Source organism: Lissotriton vulgaris, chromosome 1_1, assembly GCF_964263255.1.
Source record: "Lissotriton vulgaris chromosome 1_1, aLisVul1.2, whole genome shotgun sequence".
Taxonomy (NCBI): Eukaryota; Metazoa; Chordata; class Amphibia; order Caudata; family Salamandridae; genus Lissotriton; species Lissotriton vulgaris.
The window spans coordinates 835,996,101-836,015,983 of record NC_141685.1 but is presented as its reverse complement, the minus strand read 5'-3'; the positions used below and the strand labels follow the sequence as shown (position 1 = coordinate 836,015,983).

Sequence of the window (19,883 nt, the reverse complement as noted above, 5' to 3'; positions counted from 1 at the left end):
CAGATACACTTTGAAATCTTGCACAATCAGTTTGAACCTCAGTGAACTAAAGAGTTTACTTACCCCATTACGAGGGTGGGAAGGTCACAAAGAACTTGTACCCTGGGTGGGATAATCCTCGCCTCCGAGTTCTTAATAGGATTGAAACTTTCTGTTACAATAGCTGGGACATTTTTCATTCTATGTCAGGACCGGAGACATGGATTATGCTAGTTTAAAGCTTGCTCACCACCAAGGGAGCCATTTCAACTATAGGTTTGAAGTAAAACTGTTTAAAGGTAGAGTATGAAGACCAGTTTGCAGTATTTAGTATTTGCAGTATTTAGAATGTCTTCTAGACGAGCTCCCAGGGTAAACACTTTAGAGGCCCCTCTGGTAGAGTGTTCCCCCTAAGACACGTACGTCTATGCCTGCTTCCTGCATCACCCATCTCACCCAATGGGCGATAGTGGGGGAACAGACAGCTCTGTGGGGCTTCTCGATAGCAATGAGCAGTTGGCGCTTTCCAAGAGGGCGGAACTCCTCCGACATCTCCTCATAGGCTTTGAAGAGACAACACACAGTTTTGGGGAATCCAGAAAGGCAGGATATCATTTTCATTCCACATTTAGTGTGTCTACTAGAAAGGAACCTATTCGGCTGCCAGGAAAGGAACAGGTTCAAGCCCTGGTTAACATCCCAGAGTGCTGAATACTGCGGCTCCGGAGGTAAAGAGAGGCAAATGCCTCGAAGGAGTCGGTAGACCATGGGGTGTTCACCCACCGGGGAGCCGCCCACCATGGTGTGACCGGCTGAAATGGCAGAACGAAAGGTATTAATGGTCCTATAAGCCTGGCCCTCTTCCGCTAGTGCGGCCAGAAAATTCAGAATAGATGTCACATCTGCTGCCACGGGATTGAGACCCGGTTGCACACACCAATGATACCACCATCTCCAGGTCGAGCAGTAGCGCTTGACGGTACTGTCAGCTCAGGCTTTGGACATGAACTTTTCAGCCACTCCCGAAAGGCCTGGGACCGCCCATCGTCCCCTGTAATCCGCTAGGGAGCCCTGCGCCACTAGCAGGTGGGGATCCTTGTACCGACTGAGGAGGAGAGCTGGAAAGCTGGGTAGAGGGATTGGAGAATCCCAAGAAAGTTCCAGAAGAACTGGAAACCAAACTTGCAACCTCTAAATTGGGGTGATGGGCACAACATTCGCTCTCTGGCGTCGAACTTGTGTCGAAACGCTTGTTATCATGACAAACGGGGGAAAAGCATAGCCGCCTCCTGTCCGTCCTGCAGAAATGCATCTGTTTTCTCCGCTAAGCGGTCCGGTCTCCAGCTGAAGAACCGGGGAAGCTGATGATCCAGGCGGGAAGCAAAGAGGTCCACTGAAAAAGGACCCCAAATGCTCTGGAGGTCTGCTAACACCCCTAAATGCAGCTTCCAGAGGCCCACGTCGTGAAAGTGCCGCGAGTGGAAGCCTGCCGTGCCACCTGGTTGGGCTGCCCGGGAAGGTACTCCGCTGTGGCAGAGCTCTGATGATCTAGGCAGTATTGCTAGAAGTTCGCCACCAGGTCCGACAATGTTTTCGACCGCATGCCCCCAAGATGATTGATATTCCAGACTGCCGAGATGTTGTCCATCTTGAGGAGGACATAGGACCGGATCAAATCCTTGGTCCAGCATTGGATTGCGAGCAAGCCCACTAAGAGCTCCAGACAATTGATGTGTAATCGTTGTTTGAGTGGTGACCACACACCTCCCGTGGTGAAGTAGCCACACCTCGCTCCCCAGCCTGACCTGCTGGCATCTGACTCTACAACGATATCTGGTGCAGAACCGAAAATTACTCTCGCATTCCAGGCCTCCATATTGGAGAACCACCACTGGAGTTCCTCTCTGGTTTCTGCAGAGCGGCACACTTTCTGCGAGTAGGAGAGGCCTCTACACAGGTGCGTGGCATAGAGGCACTGGAGGGCTCGGTAATGTAGTGGCCCTGGAAATATGGGCTGGATCGAGGCTGAAAGGAGACCCACTACACGGGCCATCTGCCTGAGGTTGATCTGCGGTTGAGTAAGAGCCGTCCGAATTTTGTGGCAGATCTTCGTCATCTTCTGGGGTGGGAGGCTGAAAGAAGACTCTACGTAGTCGATCAAGAAACCTAGATAACGACCTTCTGGGCTGGAACCACAAAGCCCAGGCTCTGAAGAAGGTCGACCATGGTCTGGAGCTGGTGGAAGTGTGTCCTGGGGCATTGGGCCATCAGTAGAATGTTGTCCAAGTACACAATAAACCTCATTCCCGACGACGACAGGTGTTCTATTACCGTCCGGAGGACCTTGGTGAAACACCAAGGTACTGAGGAGAGGCCAAACGGGAGAGTGGTGAATTCATACGTTCTGTTTCTCCAGAAAAACTGTAGGAACCCCCGGTGTGGAGGGAAAATGGGGATCACGAGATAGGCATCTTTGAGACCCAAGTGCACCATCCAGTCGTGAGGTCTGAGGAGATCGGGAAGGAGATGGATTTTCTCCATCTTGAAGTGGCGATAGACCATCCACTCGTTGAATTTGCGAAGGTTGATAACAGGTTGCTGACCCCCATCCGTCTTGTCCACCAGGAAGAGGTTGCTGACAAAACCTCTTGGATGGGGCAGAGTTTCTGCGATTGCTCATTTGTTCAGGAGGGACTGGACCTCCTGGTCGACTAAGGCTATGTCTGCTGACGAGAAGCAGAGAGGGAGCGGAGTAACAGTTGCGAGAGTTCCCAGGGGAATTCTATATGAAACCCTTGTACGGTTTGCAGGACCCAAGCGTCTCCCGTGATGGAAATCCAGGCCTGGAAAAAATGCGCCAGACAGCCCCCCACTCTTAGAAGGGAAGAAGGGAGAACACTCACCAGAAGAGTTGGAGGCGCCACCACCTCTGCCGCCTCTGTGATTGCCGCGTCTTCCTCGGGTTCGGTAGAAGTTCCCAAATCTGGCCTGATCTTGATAATGGCCTTGGTTGGACCCTTGTCCCCTGTGCTGGTTAGGACTGCCATACGAGCGGCCCCTTCCTCGTCCGACCCCTCAGAAAACCTGAGGGTGAAACATCTTCTTAACCGAGGATTGTGCTTTGTCCAGAGACGTGAAGGTGTTTATGAACCTCCCCAATTCCATAATAAAGGGGTCCCCAAAGAGGCTGCCCTGAGCGATTGGGCCCACCTCTGAGTCGGCCACGTCCCCAAGTTTGGGATTTACCATGATGAGCAAGGATCTGCGCTGCTCTGTGGATATGGCGTAGTTGGCGTTGCTGAGGAATACAACTGCGTTTTGGGCCCAGGAGGAGAGGGTCTCAGGGGAGATCAGGGATCCCGAAGAGTTGGCCTCCTCCGCCAACTGAGAATTTTCATAAGCGGACCTAGGGTATCTAGGAGCTTGTCTGGGCAAGCTCGCCAAGACCTGTCAATCCCCTTTTTCGGGTCTTTCACGAATTTCTGGAGGAACGTGGCCATGCGGGGGTCGATGTCGGGAGTGGATGCTACTTTGCCCTCCAAATAGGGGCGTGGCACTCCGCCCAAAGGCAATTGCGGGCGTTAGGCTCCATCGACCAGCGTATCTGGCTTGTGACATACCGGGCAACTTTGTCTGAGGGTGCCCAGTCCGAGGTCTCGGGTGGAGGATGTCATCTGGGTCAAGCATGTCTGCGCAAAGACCCTGCATATCAGAAGCGGGCTCAGGACGGAAGGGGTGCCAGGGGCAGGAAGGGCCAGCGTCCTCGTCAGCATCTCTGTGGACGCCATCCCCTGGGTCAGTGTGGTGCACTGGCAGGGACGTACTAGCTAGAAACGTCTGCTTGGGGCGGTCAAAGGCACCCCTATCTAACCCTGTGTCTCGGGTACGCTTGGCAGGTGGAGGCTGGTGGTCAGCTTGTGCTTCGCCAGAAATGGGGTTGGCCGCCAAGGCCTGGGCGGCATTAGCCAGCTTTTTACAGGCATGTGCGATCTGGCAGGACAGACGATTCTCAAGGGGTGTCATGGCCTCTGCAACCGCCTTGTGGAAGGGTGCATCTACTGCATCATAGAAATCGTCGTCCCACTGTAGCGCAGTGAGTCCTCCTCCCACTAGTCATCCTGGTGAGACTCCATAGTGTTGGAATAGGTAACCCTGTACCAGGTAAGTGGGTAAGTATGGGAGACGGGTGGCGTCAGGTAAGGGGGGCTGGGTGTCAGCTGCTACTTGGGGCAGGCACTGCTCGCGGATGGGTGGGCTGGCAGCCCTAGGACACCACAGCCCTGGTGCTAAAAGTGGAAGGGCAGCCTTCCTAACAAGGGTCCCAGCAGTTCAGTAGGGCCTGCAGTACAGACTCTGAGCAAGCGTAAGGTGGCCTAATAATACAGACCCCCGGGGTGTGAAACACTGAAGAAACCTGCCTAATGGCAGAATACAGACCCGTGTGTAAGCGGACCCTAAGCAGGGGCGTGTAAACAAGGAAGAAAACACTGCCTAATGACAGGAAATACAGATCTAGGAATGGGCATTCAGAGGCAGGCGGACAAGGCTCCCCGCAGCGCTGGCTCGGAGTCAGGAATGCGCGACATGCGCAGAATCCAGAGCTCGCGCGTCACGGGTTGAAGGTGTGCACAGGCACTCCCTGGCGGTGTGAGGAGTGCACCTCCGAGCCTCGCACCGAGATACGCAGTCGCAGTGGCGTCACTAGGGCTGGTGTCACCCGGTGCGGGTAACTCATGGTGTCACCCCCTCACAACTTACCGGATGGACCATCTCAACCTCTGGCAGCACCATCTCAACCTCTGCCTGCACCATCTCACCCTCTGCCTGCACCATCTCACCCTCTGCCTGCACCATTTCACCCTCCGCCTGCACCATCTCACCCTCTGTCCGCACCATCTCCCCTCTGCCTGCACCATCTCTCCCTTTGTCTGCACCATCTCCCCTCTGCCTGCACCATCTCCCCTCTGCCTGCACCATCTCCCTCGTCTGCACCATCTCACCCTCTGCCTCCACCATCGATCCCTTTGTCCGCACCATCTCCCCTCTGCCTGCACCATCTCTCCCTTTGTCCGCACCATCTCCCCTCGCCTGCACCATCTCACCCTCTGCCTGCACCATTTCCCCTCTGCCTGCACCATTTCCCCTCTGCCTGCACCATCTCCCCTCGCATGCACCATCTCACCCTCTGCCTGCACCATCTCACCCTCTGCCTGCACCATCTCTCCCTTTGTCCGCACCATCTCCCCTCCGCCTGCACCATCTCACCCTCCGCCTGCACCATCTCACCCTCCGCCTGCACCATCTCACCCTCTGCCTGCACCATCTCACCCGCTGCCTGCACCATCTCCCCTCTGCCTGCACCATCCCCCCTCTGCCTGCACCATCTCTTCCTTTGTCCACACCATCTCCCCTCCGCCTGCACCATCTCTACCTCTGCCTGCACCATCTCTCCCTCTGCATCCACCATCCCACCCTCTGCCTGCACCATCTCACCCTCTGCCTGCACCATCTCCCCTCTGCCTGCACCATCGATCCCTTTGTCCGCACAATCTCCCCTCTGCCTGCACCATCTCTCCCTTTGTCCGCACCATCTCCCCTCGCCTGCACCATCTCACCCTCTGCCTGCACCATCTCCCCTCTGCCTGCACCATCTCCCCTCGCCTGCACCATCTCACCCTCTGCCTGCACCATCTCTCCCTTTGTACGCACCATCTCCCCTCCGCCTGCACCATCTCACCCTCTGCCTGCACCATCTCACCCTCTGCCTGCACCATCTCCCCTCTGCCTGCACCATCGATCCCTTTGTCCGCACCATCTCCCCTCTGCCTGCACCATCTCTCCCTTTGTCCGCACCATCTCCCCTCGCCTGCACCATCTCACCCTCTGCCTGCACCATCTCCCCTCTGCCTGCACCATCTCCCCTCGCCTGCACCATCTCACCCTCTGCCTGCACCATCTCTCCCTTTGTCCACACCATCTCCCCTCCGCCTGCACCATCTCTACCTCTGCCTGCACCATCTCTCCCTTTGCATCCACCATCCCACCCTCTGCCTGCACCATCTCACCCTCTGCCTGCACCATCTCCCCTCTGCCTGCACCATCGATCCCTTTGTCCGCACCATCTCCCCTCGCCTGCACCATCTCACCCTCTGCCTGCACCATCTCCCCTCTGCCTGCACCATCTCCCCTTGCCTGCACCATCTCACCCTCTGCCTGCACCATCTCTCCCTTTGTACGCACCATCTCCCCTCCGCCTGCACCATCTCACCCTCTGCCTGCACCATCTCACCCTCTGCCTGCACCATCTCCCCTCTGCCTGCACCATCTCTCCCTTTGTCCACACCATCTCCCCTCCGCCTGAACCATCTCTACCTCTGCCTGCACCATCTCTTCCTCTGCATCCACCATCTCTCCCTCCGCCTGCTCCATCTCTCCCTCTGCCTGCACCATCTCCCCCTCTGCCTGCGCCATCTCCCCCTCTGCCTGCGCCATTTCCCCCTCAACCTGCACCATCTCCCCTCTGCCTACACCATCTCCCCCTCAAACTGCACCATCTCCCCTCCGCCTGCACCATCTCCCCTCTGCCTGCACCATCTCCCCTCTGCCTACACCATCTCCCCCTCAGCCTGCACCATCTCACCTCTGCCTGCACCATCTCCCCTCTCAACCAATAGACCTTTCAAAAACAGCCCTATAGTTACATTAGTCTATTCCCGATTTGCTATTTGATTTAATGCGCTTAGACACTCATATCTGCAACTGCATGGTTTATATTTGATGGTTTGAACAGGAAAAACTAAAGACATGCATGGTTTTGTTACCAATACTTTGTCCTTTACTTTGCATTTTGCTATTCCTGCAAACTCATCCTTAGGCTGGAGGCTTGCTATCCAGTTCCCAACAGCAACTTCTCAGGGTGATATTCTCAATTTAAGGTAGTGGTTGCAGAAATACAGTTGGTGCAGTGCCAGCCATCAAGCAGCTACAGCACGTAGAACAGCCTATAATAATAAGGACTCACCTTACCTTATTCTGTGCATGCCAAACTTGCCTTGCGGAGCGTCTGCTCATGTCGCGCCCCAGCCTACTCAACAAACATGTGTAGGCCTCTGACGCAGCCGTCGACCCTCCCATTGTGCAGGGGTGGGGGGGCATGTAGAGGCCCGAGCAGGTGCTGTGTGGAAAGTTTATCATGACCCCATCAAGTGCAGGCTTTCTAATCACAGTCACTGGAGCACTTCCTGTGTGCTTAGGATTCTAAAACGGGCCGATAATGTGACCTGCTAACTTGTGTTCTGCTCTGCTCCCAAAATAAGCCACGGATTTGATAACCTGGCATGCAATGACTAAAATGCACATCATTAAGTAACAAAGAAAGATCGGAGTTGTTGCCTAATAATCCTCATTCTTACGGTTTATCTGCTCCTTTCCCTTGAGCAACGACGTTCCCAGCTTTGGAAGTTTTATGACCAAGCTGGGCAGGACTGCAGCAGTAGAGCATTTCAATGTTTTTTTCTAGTGGGTGCAGAGTCGCATTCAGTTCTCCTCCAGGTGGGTATAACGCTGGAAGGGCAGGCGGCAGCGCCACGAACTGTATCTGAATATTTTAAGTGTGAACAGCAGGCACACCCTCGTAATTTCTTGTTTCGCGCTCAATGGCTTTCTGCTCCACGGAAATACGAGACCAGACAGAGCAGGAAGCACAGCCTCTTTCAATGACTTTCTGAGCAGTCCCGCCCGCGCCGAAGATTCGCAACTATGTTTGTTCCAGGCAGGCTGACGGGCTGACAGTCTGACAGAGGGAGCAGCAGGAAAATACACAATAGATCCGTGGCTGGTACCTGGCAATCAGAACGAGTCCTCCAAGCCCAGCGCAGGCAGGAAGGATTAATTTCTCAAAGGGGGCCCCCTTCAAGTGCTGAAGACTGGGGGGCTGCAGGGGAGTTTGTTACGCCCCTGCACAGCGTAACCATAACCAGATGGTGTCACCCCCATGTGAGGGTGTCACCCGGTGCGGTCCGCACCCCCGCACCCCCCTAGTGACGCCACTGCGCAGTCGTTAGGGAGCTCAGGCGCTCCCACAGCCGAGTCGGGTCAACCCGAGTAGCGGGTGACTCGCTATGAAATACCTGCAAAGGAATGACGAAGCAGTCAAATAAAAGGAATTACAAAGCTGTCAAAATAATGCCAAAACCGGGAGGGATGCGCATCGGCAGTGAAATTGCTTGACGTGCACGTCCGTGCTCGGCTGTGACAGACAGTGAGACCTGCACCAAAGGCAACGTGGAAAAAGGCAGCTTGAGAGAGCATACACCATGTAAACAATGGTCGCCCGAAGGCATACAACAAAATTATCAAGTAGATCATAACAGTCTAGAAATAAAAGCAGAGAGTAATAAAGCTGACTTAACTGGCTGCGAGCAGCGAAGTAAGAGGGGGAATGGACAGTAACAGAGAACTATGAGGAGCCTGGAGCCCCATGATTGGTACGTGCAGATGGGCGGGACGCTCTATCCATGGACTCTCTATTGTTTCGAACTGTTGTATTCCTAATGTTCCATGGGAATGGTAGTTGTTTAACTTTGACTTTAAATGGCTGCTATTCAATAAAGTGAAGAAAGAATAGCATAATCTTCACCTCCGGTCCCAGGGGCAGCCTTAGGCATGTGCAAGCTGTGCACCTGCAGGGCCGCCAAACCCCAGGGGCCACCACGCCAATATATATCCTTAATATAATAATCTTCTGAGGATGGATACATATTTGCGTGGCAGCCCCTGGCAGGGATTTGGTGGCCTCCGGCTCTGTTCCACTTCCAAACACCCTGCCCCGCCCCCCTCTTCACTGGTCTCCCGCTCCGCCCCACCTTGTCCCCCTCTTTTGGGGCCCCCTACCTACGCTCCCTGCCCAGGGCCGCCATGAGCCTTGAGCCGCCCCTGCCGGTCCTGACATAGAATTCCACATCTATCACCCATATATTGTTGACATATTGTGATATGTCTTCTTGGAGCTACAGTATGCATGAGAATGTTAACATATATGTGACAATATCTCCAGAGCAAACTGATTTAATGTCAAGTCTGTCATTTATGGCAGGAGTAGGTGTGGGAATAGAAATGTTATGTTAATATTATTTATGCAGCATGCATGCTCCTTAAGGTTTCTTGGTTCTAAAAGGTAACAATAGTAAAAGCAGGAAGAGGCACTGTTGTATTAGTTTACAGTTGAAAGGTTTCTTTAAATATTCAAGGGGCATATTTATCAAGGGTTTTGCATCACCCCTATGAAGGAGTGCTAGTAAACACAGAGGCAGCAATTAATGACTCATTCTATAAATACTACACAACTTTGTACAGGGCGCCAGTAGCTGATAACCTCCCCTGCATACAGCTCTTCTTAGCACCAGTGCAGCTTCCGCAGGTCACAAAACCCCAACACGACTCTTGCTAAAGGAACCTATTACAGAGGACTAAATATTAGATGCCATTAAGCAGTTAGCACTGATGGCTGGCCATCAGAGTTCTACCCTACATACTATGAAAAACGTGTGCCCCAGTTACTGAACGTTTATAAGGACGCTTATGACAGAGGAGAGCTCCCAGCATCCCTGAGAGAAACACTGTTAGTAGTACTGCCTAAACCAGGTAGGGATCCACTGAAGATGGCATCATATCGACCCCTGTCTTTATTAAATGCCGCCTATAAAATATTGGGGAAGGTGTTGGCTAATAGGCTTATAGAAACGGCATCCCCTCTGGTACATGAAGATCAAAACGGCTTTATCCCGGGGAAGAGTACCGTATTGAACCTCCGTCTGCTGTTCAGGCTACTGGACTGGGCCTGGGCAGAGTCTGACACCCCCTGGTTGCAGCCTTGAATATTGAAAAGACATTTGACACCCTAGGGTGGCAGTATCTGCTGGAAGTGCTGGGCAAATTTGGCATTGGACCCACATACTTGCGCTGGGTGCATATACTATACACTAACGTGCAGGCACGAGTAAGAACAGGTCGCAACATAAGCCCACAGCTTGTCATTGAGCGAGGCTCCAGACAGGGCTGCCCCCTGTTGCCTATCCTATTTGCATTTGCTATGGAGCCCTTAGCATACAAACTGTGATAACAGGTGTTGGACTGGGGTATCCATGCAGATAGGCAGTGGCACATAATTTAGCTATAAGCGGATGATGCACTGTTCTACCTTGGTGGGGGGGGGGGAGGATGTATTGCAGGGTCTGATGACACTACTGGATGTCCACGCGCAGGCCTCAGGCCTTCGGGTTAACTGGCCTAAGTCAGTAGTTTTTCCCATGAAAGCGATCCCACCGGATCGAAGGGAGGGCATGCACAGGACTCCGCTATCATTGGAATTTGACACTTTCAAGTATCTCGGCACGCAGATCTACCACTCTAGCGCTTACGTCATGAATGGGAACCTGGGTAAGGCAGTATCCAGAGCGCGGGCAACGCTGACGTTCTGGCGCAGTCTCCCCCGTCCCCTATGGGAAGAGTGGCCATTGCCAAAAAGCTGCTTCTCCCAAAGCTTCTCTACTTTTTTACTGCTCTTCCAAACAGGCTGCCTCAGAGTATTTAAGGAACTGGAGGTGCTTCTGGTGGCGCTTATATGGGGAAGGTCTCGAGTGGCACTCCGTAAATTGAACCTGCCACTCACAGACAAGTGATTGGGGGCACCAAACTATGAGTACTATTACGCTGCCGCACAGCTCCAGTGGCCAATGAGATGGCTAGAGAGTGCCCAGGTGACAGAGATGTCCAGCTGGGCAATTCGCTTAAGATGTACAGCTATAATAGAATGGCTATCGGACTCTACTACAAAAAAGGCAAGGTAACTTGCTAATGACGGCAGCCAGGCATAGCTGGCTAAGACACATGATGGCTAAAAACCAGGCATAACCATATGCACCTATGCTACCACTCAAGATCCTACCCGGTGCAAATGCTTGTCATGACCGCCCGGAATAAGAGTCCTGGTCAGGGGTAACATTGGACAGCTGGGGTGACTTATTTGTGGATGCATAGCTACAGAGCCTGGAAGGGCTGATAGAGGACTTCGGTATCACACAGGGTACTTCTATACTTTATACACTACTGGCGCAGCAATTCTACCAAACATCGGGGAACGTCGTGACAGAGCCGGAAATATCACAAGTGCTGCAGACTTTGCTTACACATGGAATGGGAAACATGCTGTGACAGCAATATATAACTCCCTTAAGCCTGGCCCTAGCCCCCAATGGCAAAGCTCCGTGAGTATTGGGATTCTGAGTTATCAACCACCATGAGTGATAAGCAGTGGGCGCAGTGTATAGGGTCAGGGGCGTAGGAGACACTAAAATTCTGGGGGGGACAGGGACAACCTTGTGGACTTTCCGGTGACCCTATACAAATCACTGCCCATTAAACGAATACAATTGCATACTTTTGAAATGAAATATTGAGAAAAGCAGGCATGTAGTCACAGTTTGCATCTACGCTTTATTGTTATTTACATTTACATAGTAATCAGACCAAATGTTAAAAAAGCATGTATATGAAGCTTGCATCTTCATGCACCAAGCAAACAAAGGTCACTGACTTAGGGTGGGGGCATTGTGTTTGCAAGTGCATTATGGATTGAAAAGTACCTGCTGCTGTATTCCTGGTCTCCAGCAATTTTCAGGCAACAATAAAAATGTGAAGATAACTTTGATGATTAATGTTCTTTATTGAGAGAGATCAGAGGTTTGTCTAGTGGAAGTTTTGACTCATGGTAAGGTAACCACAGTGGGGTAATATGCCTGCGCAAAGAACGTGTACCACGCAGATCACAAAATGCATATCATGCAAATAGAGCAAACAGAAGGAGATGATGGATGGAGTGCTGAAACTTTTTAGACACTCACCCCCAGTCACAGATCTGGGTTGAATGCATCATCGTTTTTTGGCTCACTTTGCCACCCCAGTTCAGACACAGCTATATGCAAATCAGTCCCAGGATGCTTGATTCCGGTCCAGGGAAGACATGGCTTGGCATTTCGGGCGGGACTGTTCCCATGAGGCACAGGGTCAAGACTGATTTGCATATAGCTGTGTCTGAACTAGGGTGGCCAAGTGAGCTAAAGAATGATGATGGATTCCACCCAGATCTGTGACTGGGGTGAGTGACTGCAAAGTGTCAGCACTCCATCCATCATCTCCCTGTGTTTGCTTTGTTTACCCTAAGTTGGCAGGGTATGCCCAGATGTGGGACCCTTGCTCACTTTGCCACTGGATTCAAGCTAGCCAGGCTGATGAGGGCTGTTAGCCCGAAACCAGACCCAGGATGCTTGTTTTTGGTCCAGAGAAGACATGGCTAGGCAGTACGGGCTGGACCGTTCTCATGTGGCACATGGTCAAGACTGATTTGCATATAGCTGTGTCTGAACTGGGGTGGCAAAGTGAGTTAAAGAACAGTGATTGATTCCACCCAAATCTGTGACTGAGGGTGAGTGTCTGAAAAGTTTCAGCACTCCGTCCATCATCTCCTTCTGTTTGCTTTGTTCACCCTAAGTTGGCAGGGTATGCCCAGACGTTTACCACTGGATTCAAACCTGGCTGATGAGGGCTGATAGGCCAATACTGGTCCCAGGATGCTTGTTTCTGGTCCAGGGAAGACATGACTTGGCAGTTCGATGGATTTAACCCAGATCTGTGACTGGTGGTCAGTGGTTCGACCATCATCTCCTTGTGCTTGCTTTGTTCGCCTTAAGTTGGCAGGGTATGCCCATACATGTGTCCCTTGCTCACTTTGCCACTTGATTCAAGCTAGCCTGGCTGATGAGGGCTGTTAGCCTGAAACCGGTCCCAGTATGAAAGTTTCTGGTCCAGATAAGACATGGCTTGGCAGTTCGGGATGGACTGTTCCCATGAGGCACAGGTTCAGGAGTGATTTGCCTATAGCTGTGTCTGAACTGGGGTGGCAAAATGATCTAAAGAACGATGATGGATTCAACCCAGATCTGTGACTGGGGGTGAGTGTCTGAAAAGTTTCAGCTCTCCGTCCATCAGCTCCTTTTGCTTTATCATGTAAATCGGTCAGTGAGTTACTGCTTTTGTCTGAGAGATTCTTTTGGTATTTGCAGTTTATAAGTTAAAATCTTAACAGTGATCAGTAAGCTATTAACCATCATCAAAGAACTGCATGATAACCTCAAGGTATAGATTAAAATGTTATGACTTTACCCCAGTCTTTGTTTATCCTAATATTTGAAAATGGGTTCATAAGGATACAAATCAATTCTGATTATTAAAGAGATCCCCCAAATATGGTGTTATGTTTTTAATTCTGAGTTTGTACTTCTCTAGTGTTGCAAAGCCATCCTGTGCCCTGGGTACTCCCCAACGTTTTGCTGACTGGTACTGGTGGTATCTGACTCTGACTGACCCTGGCCTCTGCCTAACCAGGCCCAGGCAAAGGTTGACTGGTCACCTTTCCCACTGCTGCATTTGTATGTTACACAGGTACTAATGAGGCAAAAGCTCTGCAGAGGCTCTTAGTATGTATAAATATGTCAAAATATTAAAGTATAAAATGTACCGCATTATGCTGCAGCCTTTTTATTGTTGCATCATTTAGTCAACACTGCAACATCATTTTGCCCTCCATTGCTGCATAACTCCAGTGGCCCGAAAATAGGTTGCTCATGTTAAAAGTGTTTGTGCATGAAGCAGAGACCATGACGTTTGAAAACTTAGGGGCTGATTACGATGGCAGGTGGACTTCAGTCCGTCTGCCATCGAATCGGGGAATGGGACCGGTGGCCTGCAAGGTGGCGGCCCCACGATAGGCATTACAATGCGACCGCCACTATGGCGTTCGCAGTGCCTATCTTTTACATTGCAGCAGGTGCTGCTGGCTGCATCATCCACTGCAATGTAAAAAAGAGACAGGTTACATATATCAATGCACTACGTGGCAGGCACAATGCGGTGCCTGCCTCATGATGCAGTGATATGTAGGTGGGGCATCATAGGTGACCCCCAGGTCCGATGTCTGGGGGCTGGAGGGAAAGGGTTACGAACCCCCAATGTCCCTTTCCGTCATCTTTTCCATGGTGTGTGAACCGCCATGGATAGGCTGGCGGGTAAGAGACATCGTAATCCCTACTGCGGTGCACCACAACCAGGACTGTAGGAACCACAAGCTCCTCCACTGCACTGGCGGGCTCAAGGTGCCCATCGGGTTTGTGGTGGTTGGTCTTTCCGACCGCCAGGGAACAGCCTACCATTATAATATGGCGGGACGTGATGCAGTCACCGATGGCGGCGCCACCGATGGGGTGACGTGGTGGTCCCACTGCCATTATAATCACTCCCTAAGTTTGGTGTGCGTGCAAATCCTACATTGCCAACCCCTGGTAAGTTGCACTACTACTGCTGAAAAAGGCCAATGGAGGTACCAATGGGTGAGGTGGACTGGCCTCAAGGATCTTGTGACCTCAGTGACAGAGTCACTCCCGCACTAGGGTGTGCTGCTTGGTAGGTCTGCCCGCAAGACTGGAGGTGAACTGCAGTATGGATTGTGGTGAACAGGCCTTCAAGGTTAACTCACACTTGCCACTGTTAGGGTCCACCTGCAGATGCTAAGACACCAGGGCTTCTAAGGTCTATCATACTGCCCCACAGAGAGAATCTCGCACTGCCTTCGGCTACATCTCAATTGTGCTGCGACTAAATTCAAATGATGCACTAGACAACAGTATAATTCTACCTGAAAAAAAAATTCATAACACCCTGGAAAAAGCAAACACTCATAAAGAATGCAAGCATAAGTAAAGCATGTGAACTGTAATCAGTAACAACATGGTTACCTTAACGGTTTTAAACTCCTATATGACTACAGGACCAGGAAGAGACCAGTTTCAATGTCCATTGCTTATATCCTTACAAAATGTAAGAAGTTTGGATTAAAAAAAAAAGACTACCTCCCCAAATACAGAGCCACTGTACACATTTTATAAGCTAAAATAATTAAAACAGTTGAAAACGATCATATTAAACGTTTCTACTCCACCCATCGACCAGGTATTGCAGTACCTTTAGGAATGGTGCACTTCCCCACCCTGGGAAAATAATGTTGTTCAAAGAAAGAAGATAAAAAGAAAGTAGCGCTTTTACTGGCAAACTCTGCAAAGTGGTGCTAATGTGTGTGGGTGTAAATAACAATCTGGCCTGTCTGCTGCCCACTCTGTATTGTTTTATATAGGTATTTAATAATATTTTCTCTCCGAGGTTGTTCTTTGGAGTAGAAAACAGTCAGAAAATGAGAACATTTCCAGCCAAAGTGTTCCGCTCTTTTTTGGATCCATTTCATAGGGGAACAAATAAAGAAAAGGAGAGGCAGGAGAGAGAAGTAAGAGCGGTCTCTTCAAATCACACAAGTGAGGAAGAGCGAGACAGAGAGAGAGCATGAATAGAGCGGGAGAGGGCAGGAGGGCGCTGCCAGAGGCAGATCAGGAGAAGTGGACACTGTCCTTGTCTTCTCTGGGCATGAAGGCAAAGAGTTTTTGGGTTTCGCCTGCCGAAGTCTGCGCTCTGCGCAGCTTTTCGGCGCAGGCGAAATCCATTGACTCTAATAAGGACTTCAGGAACGTCCCCCGGCTCCCATTGGCTAGCTCCATAAATGGAGGCTAGCCATTGGGAGGCGGAACTGTCCGTCAAGGCCGGACCAGATTCGGGGGCGTTCCTGCGATTTTTTCCCTCTCCACCCACTTCTGTTCGTCATCGCGGCGGTGGGTGTGTGTTATTTTTTTTTTTCTAGTCGCCCTTTTTTCTTCATTTTACATGCGTCTGTTGTTGGAGTTAGTTCAAGATTCGAGTTCCCACGAAGCGATCAGGGATCAGGTAAGGAGTATTTTGTTTATAAATGTGTTTTCACTTTGTAAGTTTAGGTATTTTGTTCTGTGCCGGTTCCCGCCCCCCCCCTCCCGCTGTCCTGTGCCCGTTCCCGCCTCCCTCCCGCTGTCCTTGTGTCCGTTCCGCCCCCCTCCCCGAGGGCCCGTTCCCGCCCCCCCTCCCCTTTCACTCTCCGTTGCTTGTTGTATTTATTGTGCATATTACCCCCATTTGCATACCACTTATGCTGTCATGTTCAGCTTGTCTATCACATTCCACCCGGGACGGAAGTCCGTCACCGCTGTCGATGACCCTGATCACAACACGCCTCTATTAACACACTTCTGTGTGCTAAGTAAACATTTTGAGCCTCGTTGCGGTCTCCACGCAACCGATTTTGCGGTTTTCGGGTAAGATTTGCCATTTTCAACCATGTACACTTTTACCGTTTCGTTACGCTTTTGGGAATGCATGTGGCACCATTAGATATTACCAGCACACAGCAGTTTCACCAGCCGTGCATGAACACCACTCTGTTTCGAGTGTCTTGTCTAAACGGCCGCCTCAACTAACTATATACGGCTCATTCGCGTTCCCACCACTTTTGTTTGGTTCTATGCAACTTCACCATCCGAGTATGCACGTAAATCCGCTCTGGGATTTGGGATAGTCGTTTTAATGGATTATACACAGCTCATTCACACTCCCATAATTTTTGTTTGGTCCTTGGTCTGTACACTTATACCTGATCTTTTTTTTTTTTCACTCGGTCACCGTCACTTATCAGTCATGGCAATTCACTCTTAATGCACCAGTTATTTTATACACATTCCCCAATGTTCATTTTCTAATGACTCTTTCTGTATATGTTTTTTGAGGCTGAGTTCCCATCCTGAATGGTGTGTGTGTGACTGCTCCAGTGTGTGTGTGTATGTGACTGATCCCGAGTGTGTGTGTGTGTGTGACTGCTCCAGTGTGTGTATGTGACTGCTCCAGAGTGTGTGTGTGACTGCTCCAGAGTGTGTGTGTGTGACTGCTCCAGTGTGTGTGTGTGTGTGTGTGTGTGTGACTGCTCCAGTGTGTGTATGTGTGTGTGTATGTGACTGCTCCAGAATGTGTGCGTGTGTGACTGCTCCAGTGTGTGCGTGTGTGACTGCTCCAGTGTGTGCGTGCATGTGACTGCTCCAGTGTGTGCGTGCATGTGACTGCTCCAGAGTGTGTGTGTGTGTGTGACTGCTCCTGGGTGTGTGTGTGTGACTGCTCCTGGGTGTGTGTGTGTGTGTGTGACTGCTCCTGGGTGTGTGTGTGACTGCTCCAGAGTGTGTGTGTGTGTATGTGACTGCTCCAGAGTGTGTGTGTGTGTGTATGTGACTGCTCCAGAGTGTGTGTGTGTGTATGTGACTTCTCCAGAGTGTGTGTGTGTGTGTATGTGACTGCTCCAGAGTGTGTGTGTGTGTGCATGTGACTGCTCCAGTGTGTGTGTGTGTGTATGTGTGTGTGACTGCTTGGGTGTGTGTGTGTGTGTGTGACTGCTCCAGTGGGTGTGTGTGTGACTGCTCCAGTGGGTGTGTGTATGTGACTGCTCTGGTTGTGTGTGTGTGGGGGGCTCTGGGTGGGTGTGTTGCTCTGGGTGTGGCTGGCTCTGGGTGTGTGTGGCTGGCTCTTGGTGTGTGTGGCTGGCTCTGGGTGTGTGTGTGTGGCTCTGGGTGTGTGTGTGTGTGTGTGTGGTAGTAATTGCTGTATGCTGAGCTCGTCCGTAGGGTACAATAGTTCTCACATTTGCGAGAGATTAAGCTATTGGCAATGTAAATGACAATGCCATTTATTTATCTGTTTTCAAAACCAACACATAAATAAAAATGTTGTCATTTACAATGCCAATAGCTCTAACTTCTCCAAAGGCGAAACCGTTGCATTGTAAATGCTTGTTTTACCTTCTCGGCCCTTCCCAGAACCGGAGCCTTACTACAGCATAACAAAAGGGCAGAGGCTGGGCGGCCTCTTTGACTGCAGCAGGGCAAGTGCAGGGCCATTAGGTAGCGCTTTCACGCGCTAATGGCCCTGCGATTAACAGGAGGGCGAGGGGTAATTATTTTGTCCCCTCGTCCCGTCCCCTGTGTCCCCCGCACTCCAAAATCTGGGGGGGACATATCCCCCGCGTCCCCCACACTTCCTATGCCCATGTATAGGGTATCTCAAAATTACATCCACGAATGCCAGACTGAAATTTACGCAGTTTAATTATTTATACTACACATACTTAACACTGCACAGACTGGCCTGCATGTATCCTACATCGGTCGACATATGCCCTCGATGCTCAGGTACGGATGCAAAGTTTCTCCACGTGGTGTGGTCGTGCCCCTGCCTTGGGACCTCCTGGAGCGAGATCGCGGCAACCCTAGTGGAAGCAACCAACACTATAATCCCAGTGCAAGGCCTACACTTCTTACTTGACGTCACCAAGCGTACTGCAGCGCGAAAAAAAACCAATAAATTCCTAGACCTGGCTTTGGCATTAACAAAATGAAGAATAGCCATGTCCTGCAAATCGAGCACAGCTCCAAACATGCGCATCTGGTTATTGGATCTTCGAAAGGCATTGGTGGCAGAGCACACAACACAAAAGCTGAAGGCACCCTGAGACCCACCATAGACCAACCCCATGCAATGGCAGGAGTACTTGTCATTTGTGGAAGGCAAACTGAATGCACCGAGTTCCTCCCAAGGATCAGTGGGTTCCCCATGTTTGGCAATAGCAATACCATACTAACATGTACCAGCGTGCAAGAAGGGCACCTATCCAGACAAGGTCCGGCTTAACTTGTCTAGGTCTCCAGCTCTATTGAGCATGAGAAAGCGCAATGGGCGTAATATCCTCCCCCTTGCCCTCTCTCTCGTCCCCACACCCTCCTCCTTCTCTTCACTGCTCCCGCTGTCCTCCGAAAAGCACACACATAAACAGTCACCCTGGCTCATATAAGATCCAAATCATATAGTACATATGGGTTAGTTGAGATTGCATAGTTTGTGTTCATTGTGAATGGTTGGTGTGAAAGCATAGACGCAAAACGAAAAGAAAAGTCAGGTGTTTTTTATTTGCTGATTAAAAAGTGGACAATATACGTAGACATGTACAAAAGATTAGATATGGTTCTCTTTATTTTAATGACACCAACACGCCTGGCTCCCCACCAAGTGCCCAATGTGTAAATGTCACTGAACTGTTTTGTATAATAAAACTAGCAGATTGTACTATGTATAGCCTGGGAAAACACCAATAAAGATGATTTAAAAAGAAAAAAACAGTATTCGTGTCTACTTAGGAAACATGTTCAGTGAAAAGGTTCATTTATTCCTTTAAGGATGCCTTGTCTACTTCATCGTGCCATAGAATAAATGTGTTGACAGTATCTTTTTTTATCAGTACTGCTCAGATCATGGAAATCACTGCAAGAACATTGAATTGTATCTGGGTCACTGAAATATCCTGAAAATGGTGATACCTCCTAAATTTAAGTCTTGGCACCCAAAATGTCATTTCTTTATGTCTATATTGCAAGCTATAAATGAGTGGGCCATTTCAGGGACAGTGTGAAGATAGAAATGTAATAAAATGTTCTGTTCTTTTAGATTGACGATGATAAGAGACGGGACACGGCTCAGAGGCTCAGAAGAGGCAAATATGACAAAAAGGTAAGCTAAACTCACTAGTCTTTTTCCAGTCAGACCTTACTTCTCTGCGCATGTAGGTCTATCTCAGAATTTCTAGCTCTCACCCACATGTCTTCTTGGTTCCTTCACTCTGTCTCTTTAAAGCCTATCTTCAACAATATCTGGATCCCTGGTACTGATTTTGGTCATGAGTGAACACGGACAATACGTGTGTGCCATAACCTAGGACTGTCTTTCAGTTTGTTTAGATTGGGTTGGGTGCACCATGTGGTACCCTCCTGAATGTAGGGGGCTACTGCCCTTACCTGGAGTTAAGTGACATGAGTACGGTGGTGGCAGCATACCCATTTATGTATTCA

At 50.4% G+C, this 19,883-nt stretch overlaps 1 protein-coding gene across 1 annotated transcript in view; it reads left to right on the top strand.

Moving 5' to 3' along the window:
- Positions 1-19,883, top strand: part of LOC147747979 (guanylyl cyclase C-like) — a 501,196-nt gene that overhangs the window by 247,937 nt on the left and 233,376 nt on the right. Inside the window, exon 13 of the mRNA XM_086957493.1 lies at positions 19,483-19,545. Within this exon, the coding sequence (XP_086813619.1) occupies positions 19,483-19,545 (63 nt within the window). The remainder of the gene's footprint in view (positions 1-19,482; positions 19,546-19,883) is intronic.